The sequence below is a fragment of the Loxodonta africana genome, chromosome 5 (assembly GCF_030014295.1).
Source record: "Loxodonta africana isolate mLoxAfr1 chromosome 5, mLoxAfr1.hap2, whole genome shotgun sequence".
Classification (NCBI taxonomy): Eukaryota; Metazoa; Chordata; class Mammalia; order Proboscidea; family Elephantidae; genus Loxodonta; species Loxodonta africana.
The window spans coordinates 22,164,897-22,177,318 of NC_087346.1; the positions used below are offsets into that span (position 1 = coordinate 22,164,897).

At 39.4% G+C, this 12,422-nt stretch overlaps 1 protein-coding gene across 7 annotated transcripts in view; it reads left to right on the forward strand.

Annotated features, from left to right (window-relative positions):
• Positions 1 to 12,422, forward strand: part of NUDT6 (nudix hydrolase 6) — a 57,322-nt gene that overhangs the window by 37,140 nt on the left and 7,760 nt on the right. Inside the window, exon 3 of one of the 7 annotated variants that reach the window (XM_003410430.4) lies at positions 5,939 to 6,090. The exons of the other annotated variants lie outside the window; for them this stretch is intronic. Coding sequence (XP_003410478.3) covers positions 6,052 to 6,090 — 39 coding nt within the window. The 5' untranslated portion in view covers positions 5,939 to 6,051. The remainder of the gene's footprint in view (positions 1 to 5,938; positions 6,091 to 12,422) is intronic. 7 annotated transcript variants of the gene reach the window in all.

The window sequence follows — 12,422 nt, forward strand, 5'->3', positions numbered from 1 at the left end:
ATTGGGACAACCCTAGGAGCCCTAATACAAGGTATAAACAGAATACAAAACATTACCAAAAATGATGAAGAGAAACCCGATAACTGGGAGCTCCTAAAAATCAAACACCTATGCTCATCTAAAGACTTCACCAAAAGAGTAAAAAGACCACCTACAGATTGGGAAAGAATTTTCAGCTATGACATCTCCGACCAGCGCCTGATCTCTAAAATCTACATGATTCTGTCAAAACTCAACCACAAAAAGACAAACAACCCAATCAAGAAGTGGGCAAAGGATATGAACACACATTTCTCTAAAGAAGATATTCAGGCAGCCAACAGATACATGAGAAAATGCTCTCGATCATTAGCCATTAGAGAAATGCAAATTAAAACTACGATGAGATTCCATCTCACACCAGCAAGGCTGGCATTAATCCAAAAAACACAAAATAATAAATGTTGGAGAGGCTGCGGAGAGATTGGAACTCTCATACACTGCTGGTGGGAATGTAAAATGGTACAACCACTTTGGAAATCTATCTGGCGTTATCTTAAACAGTTAGAAATAGAACTACCATACAACCCAGAAATCCCACTCCTAGGAATATACCCTAGAGATACAAGAGCCTTCATACAAACAGATATATGCACACCCATGTTTATTGCAGCTCTGTTTACAATAGCAAAAAGTTGGAAGCAACCAAGGTGTCCATCAACGGATGAATGGGTAAATAAATTGTGGTATATTCACACAATGGAATACTACGCATCGATAAAGAACAGTGACGAATCTCTGAAACATTTCATAACATGGAGGAACCTGGAAGGCATTATGCTGAGCGAAATTAGTCAGAGGCAAAAGGACAAATATTGTATAAGACCACTATTATAAGATCTTGAGAAACAGTAAACCTGAGAAGAACACATACTTTTGTGGTTACGAGGGGGGGAGGGAGGGAGGGTGGGAGAGGGTTTTTTTATTGATTAATCAGTAGATAAGAACTGCTTTAGGTGAAGGGAAAGACAACACTCAATACATGGAAGGTCAGCTCAATTGGACTGGACCAAAAGCAAAGAAGTTTCCGGGATAAAATGAATGCTTCAAAGGTCAGCGGAGCAAGCGCGGGGGTCTGGGGAGCATGGTTTGCGGGGACTTCTAAGTCAATTGGCAAAATAATTCTATTATGAAATCATTCTGCATCCCACTTTGAAATGTGGCGTCTGGGGTCTTAAATGCTAACAAGCAGCCATCTAAGATGCAGCAATTGGTCTCAACCCACCTGGAGCAAAGAAAAATGAAGAACACCAAGCCCACATGACAACTAAGAGCCCAAGAGACAGAAAGGGCCACATGAACCAGAGACGTACATCATCCTGAGACCAGAAGAACTAGTTGGTGCCCGGCCACAATTGATGACTGCCCTGACAGGGAGCTCAGCAGAGGACCCCTGAGGGAGCAGGAGATCAGTGGGATGCAGACCCCAAATTCTCATAAGAAGACCAAACTTAATGGTCTGACTGAGACTGGAGGAATCCCGGCGGCCATGCTCCCCAGACCTTCAGTTGACACAGGACAGGAACCATCCCCGAAGACAACTCATCAGAAATGAAAGGGACTGGTCAGCGGGTGGGAGAGAGATGCTGATGAAGAGTGAGCTAATTATATCAGGTGGACACTTGAGATTGTGTTGGCAACTCTTGTCTGGAGGGGGGATGGGAGGATAGAGAGAGAGGGAAGCCGGCAAATTGTCAAGAAAGGAGAGACTGAAAGGGCTGACTCAAGACGGGGAGAGTAAGTGGGAGTAGGGAGTGAGATGTATGTAAACTTATATGTGACAGACTGATTGGATTTGTAAACGTTCACTTGAAGCTTAATAAAAGTTATTATAAAAAAAAAAAAAAACCTAACTTGTATTGTTCTATATCGCCTTGTATCACTCTCCATATGGCAGTTCAATGCCTCCTGTATTTAGTCCCTCTTTTTGATTATTGTGATCTTTTACCTGTTGACTTCCATGATACCCTGTTATGTGTATTTTTTTTTTTAATTAATTTGTTTGTTTTTGTGATTTCCCTATTTGAGTTGATATCAGGACGTTCTGTTTTGTGACCTTGTGTTGTGCTGATATCTGATATTATTGGTTCTCTGACCAAACAATATCCTTTAGTATTTCTTGTAGCTTTGGTTTGGTTTTTAGAAATTCTCTAAACTTGTGTTTGTCTGTAAATATCTTAATTTCGCCTTCATATTTCAGAGAGAGTTTTGCTGGATATATGATCCTTGGCTGGCAGTTTTTCTCCTTCAGTGTTCTGTATATGTCATCCCATTCCCTTCTTGCCTGCATGGTTTCTGCTGAGTAGTCTGAACTTATTCTTATTGATTCTCCCTTGAAGGAAACCTTTCTTTTCTCCCTGGCTGCTTTTAAAATTTTCTGTTTATCTTTGGTTTTGGTGAGTTTGATGATAATATGTCTTGGTGTTTTTCTTTTTGGATCAATCTTAAATGGGGTTCGATGAGCATCTTGGATAGATATCCTTTCGTCTTTCATGGTGTCAGGGAAGTTTTGTGTCAGGAGTTCTTCAACTATTTTCTCTGTGTTTTCTGTCCCCCCTCCCTGTTCTGGGACTCCAATCATCTGCAGGTTATCCTTCTTGATAGAGTCCCACATAATTCTTAGGGTTTCTTCATTTTTTTTAATTCTTTTATCTGTTTTTTTTCAGCTATGTTGGTGTTGATTCCCTGATCCTCCAGATGTCCCAGTCTGCATTCTAATTGCTCGAGTCTGCTCCTCTGACTTCCTATTGTGTTGTCTAATTCTGTAATTTTATTGTTAATCTTTTGGATTTCTACATGTTGTCTCTCTATGGATTCTTGCAACTTATTAATTTTTCCACTATGTTCTTGAATAATCTTTTTGAGTTCTTCAACAGTTTTATCAGTGTGTTCCTTGGCTTTTTCTGCAGTTATCCTAATTTCATTTGTGATATCTTTAAGAATTCTGTAAATTAGTTTTTTATATTCTGTATCTGATAATTCCAGGATTGTATCTTCATTTGGGAAAGATTTTGATTCTTTTGTTTGGGGGGTTGGAGAAGCTGTCACGGTCTGCTTCTTTAAGTGGTTTGATATGGATTGTTGTCTCCGAGCCATCACTGGGAAACTAGTTTTTCCAGAAAATCCGCTGTGTCCAGTCCAAATCCCGGCGAGACGGTTCCCCGGCTGGGACGCTGCTCTTCCTGCTCCAAGACCTGTCACTGCCTCCCGGGGACTTCTCCTACCAGCTGCGTCCCACGCCGCCCGCGGAACCGGCTGGTCTCCCTCCTGGGGTTAGTTCAGGGGGGTGGAGCAGCTCTCTGTGCTTGTGCCGTACCTGACTGGTACGCTGGCTCCAGGCTCTGGAAACAATCGCTGCTTCCCCATATTAGTTCGTTCTCCGTCTCTAAATCTGTGTTTGTTGTTCAGGGTTCGTAGATTGTTATGTATGTGATCGATTCACTTGTTTTTCCGTGTCTTTATTGTAAGAGGGATCCAAGGTAGCGTCTGCCTAGTCCGCCATCTTGGCCGGAAGCCCCGGCATTATTATTTTGTCATTAAAAAGTCTTGCTACTCTTAGGTCAAAAGAGCTTGCACATAGTTAACATTGACTGTCCAAAATCTAAGAAAACTTTTGGATTTTGTTCAATTAAATTGGCTTCGGCTGCAAATGTCTCTATGCAGGGCAGAAGAAAATACGCCCAAACATTGGAAAATACCATATATACAAGTAACATAAATTAGTTAATTCCTTTTCTTAAGTTTGAAAAAGAAATCTATATCTTGGTATGTAAAAGTTACTCTAAGGGAACATTATTAAAGTTTTACTGTCTTTTAAGTGTATCCCTTTAACTGTCTCTTTTTCCTTTCATTTAAAGAAGAAACCGTGTCATCTAAAGTCATTTAATCTTTTCTGGGCTCAGTGACATAAGAATTTGTGGAGAAAAAACTAGATCATAAGACAGGAGAGCTGGGTCCTAAGGTTTGGTGATGCCACTATCTTGGGCAAATGTCTGAGGCTCTGAGGACCTAACATCCCCCACCTATAAAATTGAGGATTTAGACTTGGTGATAACAAACAAAATACTGCAATACTATACTCCTACCTATATACTTATTGCATGTAAAATAGGACACCAGATACAATCTGGTCTAAGCCACTTAGGCATTTTGGAATGAAAAGGATGAATTACTGAGATTTTAAAATAGCACAGGGTTTTAGAAGTGACTTTGTCAAATAAAAGCTCTTTAAGGACTTGAACAGAGACTGAAAGGCAGCCAGACAAATATGACTGCTGCACTTTAAGCAGTATTTCAGGGTTGGTTGATCTACCAAAGAAGAAACTATTTATGTAATTATTCATGTATTAAAACATGGAAATTCATAGAAAACAAACTGTCTTACTGCAAACCTAGACCGCTTGAATTTTTTTGGATGTGTGTGGGTTTTTTATTGTGTTTTTCCTTATAAAACCTGCCAAAGCAAATGATTAAACAGATTCAGTTTGTAGAAATCAAACTTCCAGAGAAATCTGTATTACATTAATTGATAAGGAAAGAATTTAGTTGGGCTATCTTTTTCAAACAGGACAGTAGTCAAAACTGACATCTTCTCCTTGGGCTGATGTCCAAGTTTATTTTCTTCCCAAAAAATTATTCTCCAAGTTGACCATGCCCAAGATAAAAATGTAAAAAAAAAAAAAAAAAGACAGCGGTCATTTTTCTGGAAATTTCTTAACTCAGACTGTGTTTCTTAGAACTGCCATGTTGGGTGACTCCAATTCCCAGGGGACATCAATCATACAAAATGCAGTGTTTTCCATCTATGGGGTTTTTCAACAAAAATGGGTGCTTTGAATATCTTGCAGACTAATTTAAAAATACAGATACATAGATTTTCTTTGGGCTGCTAAGAATTTTACTAAATTTGCCTGAACTCTAATTTAAACCACTAAAACTTTCATGATTCTGTATTAATTGTGGTTGCATTCAGTGCTTGTTTTTATTCATTTAGTTTCAGAGAAATAATAGCTAGTGTTTTCTGAAATGATTGTCAGTGTTTTCCAAGGTAGTCAAGAAACAACGGGAGACCTAAGACTTAATAACTAAATAAATATCATACCATGGTGGGATTGCTGTCTAAAAGGAAACTCAAGAGATCTATCCACAATGGCATTGTTTATAGCCATTCTTTGGAATACTGAATTTCAGCCTGTAGTGTTTACTAATGAAGATGAAAGGGAAGAGTTTTCAATTTCTTTGCTGGAGAGTTTCTCTTTTGTACTAGCCTTTAAAATCAATCGAAGATCATACTTTTAGACTGGGAGGAAAAACGGTTGCCAGCGAGTTGATTCTTAACTTGGGGCAACCCATGTGTACTGCAGTAAAACTGTGCTCCATAGGGCTCTCAGTGACTGATTTTTTGGAAGTAGATCTCCAGGACTTTCTTCCAAGACACGTCTTTGTGGACTTGAACCTCCAACCTTTCAATTAGCAGCCAAGCACGTTAAACCATTTGTACCACTCATAGGAACTTTTGAGTAATTAACCTTGATGGTTTCCTAAATGGTTTATTTGATGGATCTTGGAACCTATCTGAAAAGGATTAAAAATCTGAATAAAATGGTAGCACTGACCTGTAGTACACAGGTGGCTGTGCTACAGCCTCCTAAAAAATCACAGCCAAATATTTGTCAACCTTTGACCACTCACCAGCTAACTTGCTCCCCTGTTACAGCGCACATTCCGGATCCTGACTGATGAGGTTTTCAGGCCAAAACTTTGTGTTAATCCTAGCGTGTTTCACTGTTAACAGAATTAAAATCAGATAATCAAATAATAATAATAGTGATGAAATAAAATACTTCCATGAATATGTCCTCATTTTATAACCAAATTTATTATTATTCTCATTTTTCAGAATAACAACCTAAGATTAGAGAGGTTACAGTAACTTATTCAACGTTACACAGCTAGTAGGTGGCAGAATCATAATTCAAGTCTGGAGAGAATCTTCTCACTAAATCAGAGTAAATGAAAACAGACAGTGAATTAAAACTTGGATCCGAAAGAGTAAGTAGTTGTATGGTAATTCCTGCATCTGTATTGCGTAGGGTACCAAAGGCTTCACTTGAATGGGGTTTTGTTTTTAGAGCAGTTATTATTAAATACATAGGAGAGATACCAGCATCTATTTCTAGGGTTAACAATTTCCTTCATTTGGGGATACTAAGCAATTCAGATTTGGTGGCCTGTGAAAAGGTAAGAACCTTTTCTTCCTAGAAGAAAAATGAAATGTTGTATAGGAGAGGGAGATGATTAAGTAAAGGAGTGAAAAGAGTGATTATCCATTACTTGGCGAAAGCTAGGATGATGATCTATTTTGAGAGTTTTTAGAAGACAGGAATAAAGACTTGAGCTGTATGTAGGAAATTTGAAGGTCTGTATTAAAAATCCTTTCATTTTTGACTTCCTGAGGTAGGTGGTTGAACTTTTCAGGGGTACTCATGAGCCAGCAATTGATCCTTTAAAAAGTTAAGAATGTTTTCCCCATTACTCTAAGATTGTTTGAGTTCTGAAGAAGATTAGGTCAAGCCAGTAAGAGATTAATTGATAAGTCAGAATGCCACTTCATTAATTCACAGTAGGGGAAGAGGATCCAGGTTTTCCACTATTAGAAATGAATCTAAGAAATATTCCCAAATGTGATGTATACTACTTCCAAAATGTACAGAGGCCCTCTAAGTGCTGTGAGTGGTAGGAGGGTACAAGGTGCAACAACTTGCCTTAGAGATCCGTGGCCCTTATGCCCCTAGAGACTTAATAGGTCATCTCCTGTTCTCTGGCACATGTCTTACTAGGGTATCTAGAGTACTTGATACTTCCAGCTCACCAGGTCCAGTTAGCATGCTGGTGGCAATACAGCTGGGTAGAGATAACCCCTGGCACACAGTAACATCACAACCACCAAAATTCTTACATATGGAATGGAGTGAGGTGCAGACGGAAAGAGAAGTGTTGGATGGTGTGGTGGCTATAGCACTTTAACAGCATGAGGCAAAAACAGTCATACATGGCCTTGGAGATGGCTGGCTTTTGTTAACTATTTGGAAGCCTTGGCAAAATAGAAATCACAAGCTCAGGTCAGCCTGTCAACTCAAGCCACAGTATGAAAACCATAAGGCCCCCATGGCAGCATTGGTGGCATAGCGGTTAAGAGCTACTAAAAGGTGGGCAGTTCGAATCCACCAGGCCCTCTTTGAAAACTGTGGGGGGCAGTTCTACTCTGTCCCATAATGTTCTATGAGTCAGAATTGACTCGATGGCAATGGGTTTGGTTTTTTGGTTTATTTTCTACAGCCACAAAACAGGCTATGCTAAAAATCAGGCCTAGAGCCAACTGTAAAGGTAGGAGAACTGCAAAGGAGACTGAATAGAATTTGACAGGTGTCACGGGCCAAAGCCAGGCCCCCGATAAGAGTAGGGCCCTGAGTGAAGGAGCCTGAGAATTTTGACTCTCAATTTCTCCTGAACTTTCTGAGCCAGCAGAAGCAACACTTACTGCTAGAGGAGAACAGCCTTCCCTGCCTGAAGGCTCTGCAAAGGAAGGGGTATTTAACTTTAGGACGAGGTGTCTAAAATCAAGACTAGCCTAGAATATTCAGGATGGTCACCGGACCTAGTGACCTCTGACTATAGAAGTATTCACTAACTTTTAGAAGACAGTAAATTGATCGGCATTACTGTCCCCTCGAGGAAGTGAATTCAACCCGATCCGCACAAAGTAGAAGCATGGACTGCCTCAAGAAAGATGTTAAGTGTAGGATGAAAATAACTGTATGAGGGAGATAGCAATAAGCTTATGGCTGTAATAGCTATAACAGAGCACAAGATACATATATAAATTAGCATATCAGGTTCTGTTTTGTTATATAGCAATATGGCATTTGCAAGCAGAGAAGGAATCCTACATCTTTATTGCATAGTATATCCAGTTTTGGCCTCTAAATATTTGTTAAAGGATTTAGTAAGAGTATAGAGGCCAAGCAACCATATGTCATAGGTGGCTTCAGCACTGACTTATCAGTCAGTGAGGAGTGGATTTAGAGATGACCTCTTGAAGTCCTTCCAGTTCTGTCTGTGTCCCACGGGTGGAAGTAAATGAACAGCATTCCTAAAATTTCATATGTGGATAGGATCACTTCCTTTTCTCCCCTATGTTGGCAGAAGTAGAGTATAACAGCACATAGAGGGGGAAAAAAGTAACAAAAACTCGTGTGTCTGTGTGTGTGTGTTTAAGCATGAATAAACACACAAATACATATGAATCATCATCCTTATCTACTTTCAAATGACAAAAAACCTAAAAAAAAACAATCCTACTGGATAAAGTATGCTATCATCTAATAGCCTAGACCCTGATTCCTGAATGACACAAATGGTTACGTGTTCGACTATGGTTCAAAACTACCTAGAGCCACTTCAGAAGACAGGCCTGGCAATCTGCTTCCTTAAGTTCACAGGTTTGAAAACCGTATGGAGCAGTTCTACCCTGCACACAAGGAACCACCATGATTCAGAATCAACGGCAACAATAACAATCAACAATAACACAGATAACCTAGATGTAATTTCTTAATGTTTTGAGAAAACTAATTCAATGTAGATGTTAAGAAACTTGGTTTTATTATGAATAATAGCATTTAATATTTATTGAATGCTTAACCTGTGTTACACACTGTTCTATGCACTCTATGTTTATTAGCTAACTTAATCATCATTGTGGATCCCTGGTGGTGCAGTGGTTAAGACTACAGCTGCTAACCAAAAGGTCGGCAGTTCAAATCCACCAGTTGCTCCTTGGAAACCCTAGGGGCAGTTCTACTTTGACCTGTAGTGTCGCTATGAGTCAGAATCGACTCGACGGCAACATGTTTGGTTTGGTTTTTTTAAATCATCATAGCAACCTATTATCGTCCCCATCTCACAGCCGGGGAAACGCAGACCATTGAGAGGAAGTTGCATTAGGCTGGTGCAGGTTATCTCTGAACTCAGAAGGGCCTGAGATCCAGACCCCTAAAAATGAGGCGCCAAGTGGCCGATATCCCTGAGGTAGGGGTCACAGAATGAAGCCTCTGCTGCAAGTGTTAGGAAAACTACAAGTTGGATTTGAATGACACTATGGGAGGGCACTGCTGCTGTCATGGTGAATCAGCATTGCTGGGGCGAAAACTCATAGGCACCAGAGAGGAAGGAGCTAGTCCCTTATTCCTCCAGCCTTTTAGACTATTGATCCCACCCTGAACCCAGTGCCGTCGAGTCGATTCCAAACCATAGCGACCCTATAGGACAGAGTAGAACTGTTGATAAGCCTATAAATATAGTCAGCTGGCAAACAGAAATTGGTTGGCAGAGGCCTAACACCAGCATGATTAAGCAGAATACAAAAGGGTAGGTTTGGAGCTAAGAGACAGTAACAGCATCACCTAGGAATTTATTAGAAATGCATCTTCTCAGGCCTACCCAGATCTACAGGATCAGAAACTCTGGGGCTACAGCCCACCAGTTGGTGTCCTAACAAGCCCTCTGGGTGATTCTGGCATACACTATGGCTAAGAACCACTACCCTACCACATTAGACTCTTGCTAATTTCAAACATGCCAATGATTAGTTCCTTTTATTATTATTATTGTGATAAAAAGATACATAGCAAAGCATATGCCATCTCAGTAATTCTCTACATGTGCAGTTCAGTGACAGTGATTATTCTTCAAGTCGTGCAGCCTTTCTCGCTATCGTTTTCCAAATCATTCTACCACCATTAACGTAAACTCAGTGCCCCCTAAGCAAAACCCTGTTCCCTCCTCCATCCACCTCTGATAACCACTAATTTATGTATTTGCTTATTTCATGTAAGTGAGACCATACAATATTTGTCCTTTTGCGTCTGGCTTATATCGCTCAGCATGCATTCTGGGTTCCTATGTGTTGTGGCATGCATCAGGACTTCATTTCTCATGATGACTATTATTTCATTGTGTATATATACCACATTTTGTTTATCCATTCATCTGTTGATAGACATTTCGATTGTTTCCATCTTTTGGCTTTTGTGAGAAGTGCTTCAACGAACACTGGTGTTCAGGTTTCTGTTTGAGTTTTTGCTTTCACTTCCGGGTATATACTAGGACTGGGATTGCAGGGTCATATGGTAGTTCTATGTTCAACTTTTTGAGGAACGGCCAAATTGTTTTCCACAGTGGCTTGAGAAAGAACTGCTTTTCAGAATCTAGTCATGTTTGCAAACCAGCTTTTGTTCCCTCCTGTTTCTAGGCAGTTGTGACTAGTGAAAGCTAAAGACAAACTCAAATTATCTAAGACCTTTATAGGGTTGCTATGAGTCAGAATCGACTTGATGGCACTGGGTTGTTTTTTTTTTTTTTTTTTCCTTTGTGGATTAAGGAGGAATGATACTCCTAAGTAGGGTTTTCTTTATTTTTTAAAGTTGTAAACAGAGATCCATCTAAGAAAGCAACCAAACATGAAAACTGAATATTCTGAATATTCATGTATAGTTCAACGCTTTTCTAAAAAATAGAGTGAGACACTGAGTTATATTTAATTTCTGTCATTGTTTTGCTGATAGGTGGAAATTAAGCATAAATGATACCTATTAACCATAAATAACTAGTTAGCATTATTTTCAAACATCTAAGCCAGTTTTTCTCCTTTTTTAAGCATCTCACTCTCCCAGGCATTAATGTTAACTGTTCCTTACAGAGTAAAGTTTAACCTTTACCATGAGTGTATGCACACACTCAACCAAGCACAGATCTAAAATTACCTTTCTCCTTCCCCACCTACATTTTCCAGCCCTTGATCCCTGCCTCAGGATTTTGAGCAATCAGAGACCTAACAGTAGCTTGACCTTATAAACTGAGTGCTAAAGAGCTAAGAGTAGGGATCTATTAATTCACTTACTAAATATTACTAAGTTTCTATACATACTAGGCTATATGCACTATTCTACGCATCAGTGAACAAAGAAAAGTTTAAATGTAGTTTATATGTAGAGTTTATATTCAAATGGTTAAGGCACAAATAATAAACAACATGTAAGGTTTTTTAAGGTGGGAGATAAGTGCTATACAGTGGTACATGATAAAGAAAATGACTGGGCTGGCCATATTATACCTTATTTTCTGTATGTTCAGTGCCTAGCATTCAAGCAGTTTTTATTGAGTGAATGGACAAGGCTGTAAGAGGGTGGTAAGACTTGATGGGAGTTTCTGTTTCATTGGTACAAGCAGTGACAATATTGTAGCTAATGAGATTTATTAAAATACAAAAAAACTCAAACCCATTGCTGTCGAGTCAGTTCTGATTCAGCAACCTATAGGATAGGATAGAACTGCCCCATAGGGTTTCCAAGGAGCTACTGGTGGATTCGAACTGCATACCTTTTGGTTAGTAGCCAAACTCTTAATCAGTGAGCCATCAGCGCCCCTTATCAAAATACAGTGGCTCCGAATTCTGAAAGGTGAGAGTAGTAGCATTAGAGACTAGAACAGTGAACAGTATAACCAAATTCCTGACATCTGACCGAGCCGGAGTAGAGGAAGAATAGGACAGTCAAATACGAGAGAACCAAAAGGAGGAGGCTAGCAAGTTCCATGCCCTTGTTTTAGGTTCTTGGGACATGACGGAAAGAAATTAGTAGTCTTTTGAGTTTACACAAACTCCTGGTTAGGATTTCAGTAGCCACGCCCAGGGAAGGTCTTGATACTAATCATCTGCTTAGGAAAACAGAAGATGTCTGTGGGGTTGGAAAAATAGTGAGAAAAATGATCAGAAAATGAGTAATTACTCCTCCCCCCCCCCCCATCCTAGAAACCCTAAAATAAACTTGAGTATATCTTCAGGACAAGTTTCAAAAGAAACAGTGCTATTATCCTTGAAATTCCTTTAACAGAAAATATCTTGCATTCCTATTATTTGTTAGTATCTCTGAAAAATGCATTAGAAAAGTAATACTTTTGTTGAGATCCAAAATACCTATTCTTTGGGCTAATTCCTAATATCCAAGGAAGGAGCAGTTGTGGCGTGAAAGGCAAAACCACCCCGTGTCATCCACATTGTCTTCTATTTTCCGTTCACCCTACCTACCCCCACAATAGGGTCAGATTTATAATTGGAAAATAATAGGAAAATTTTTTATCCCATTCATCATTCCAAAATACAATGGAACTACTCTAGATATGATTTAAAATCACACATTTTTATAAATTAGAAAGATTTTTTTTACTTTTTGTAGGACATAAAAATTGGGTATGCCGAAGGAACTAGATGACCTCACCAACTCAAAGCAGGGAGGGGTCATATATGTGAATGTTGATTAACACTC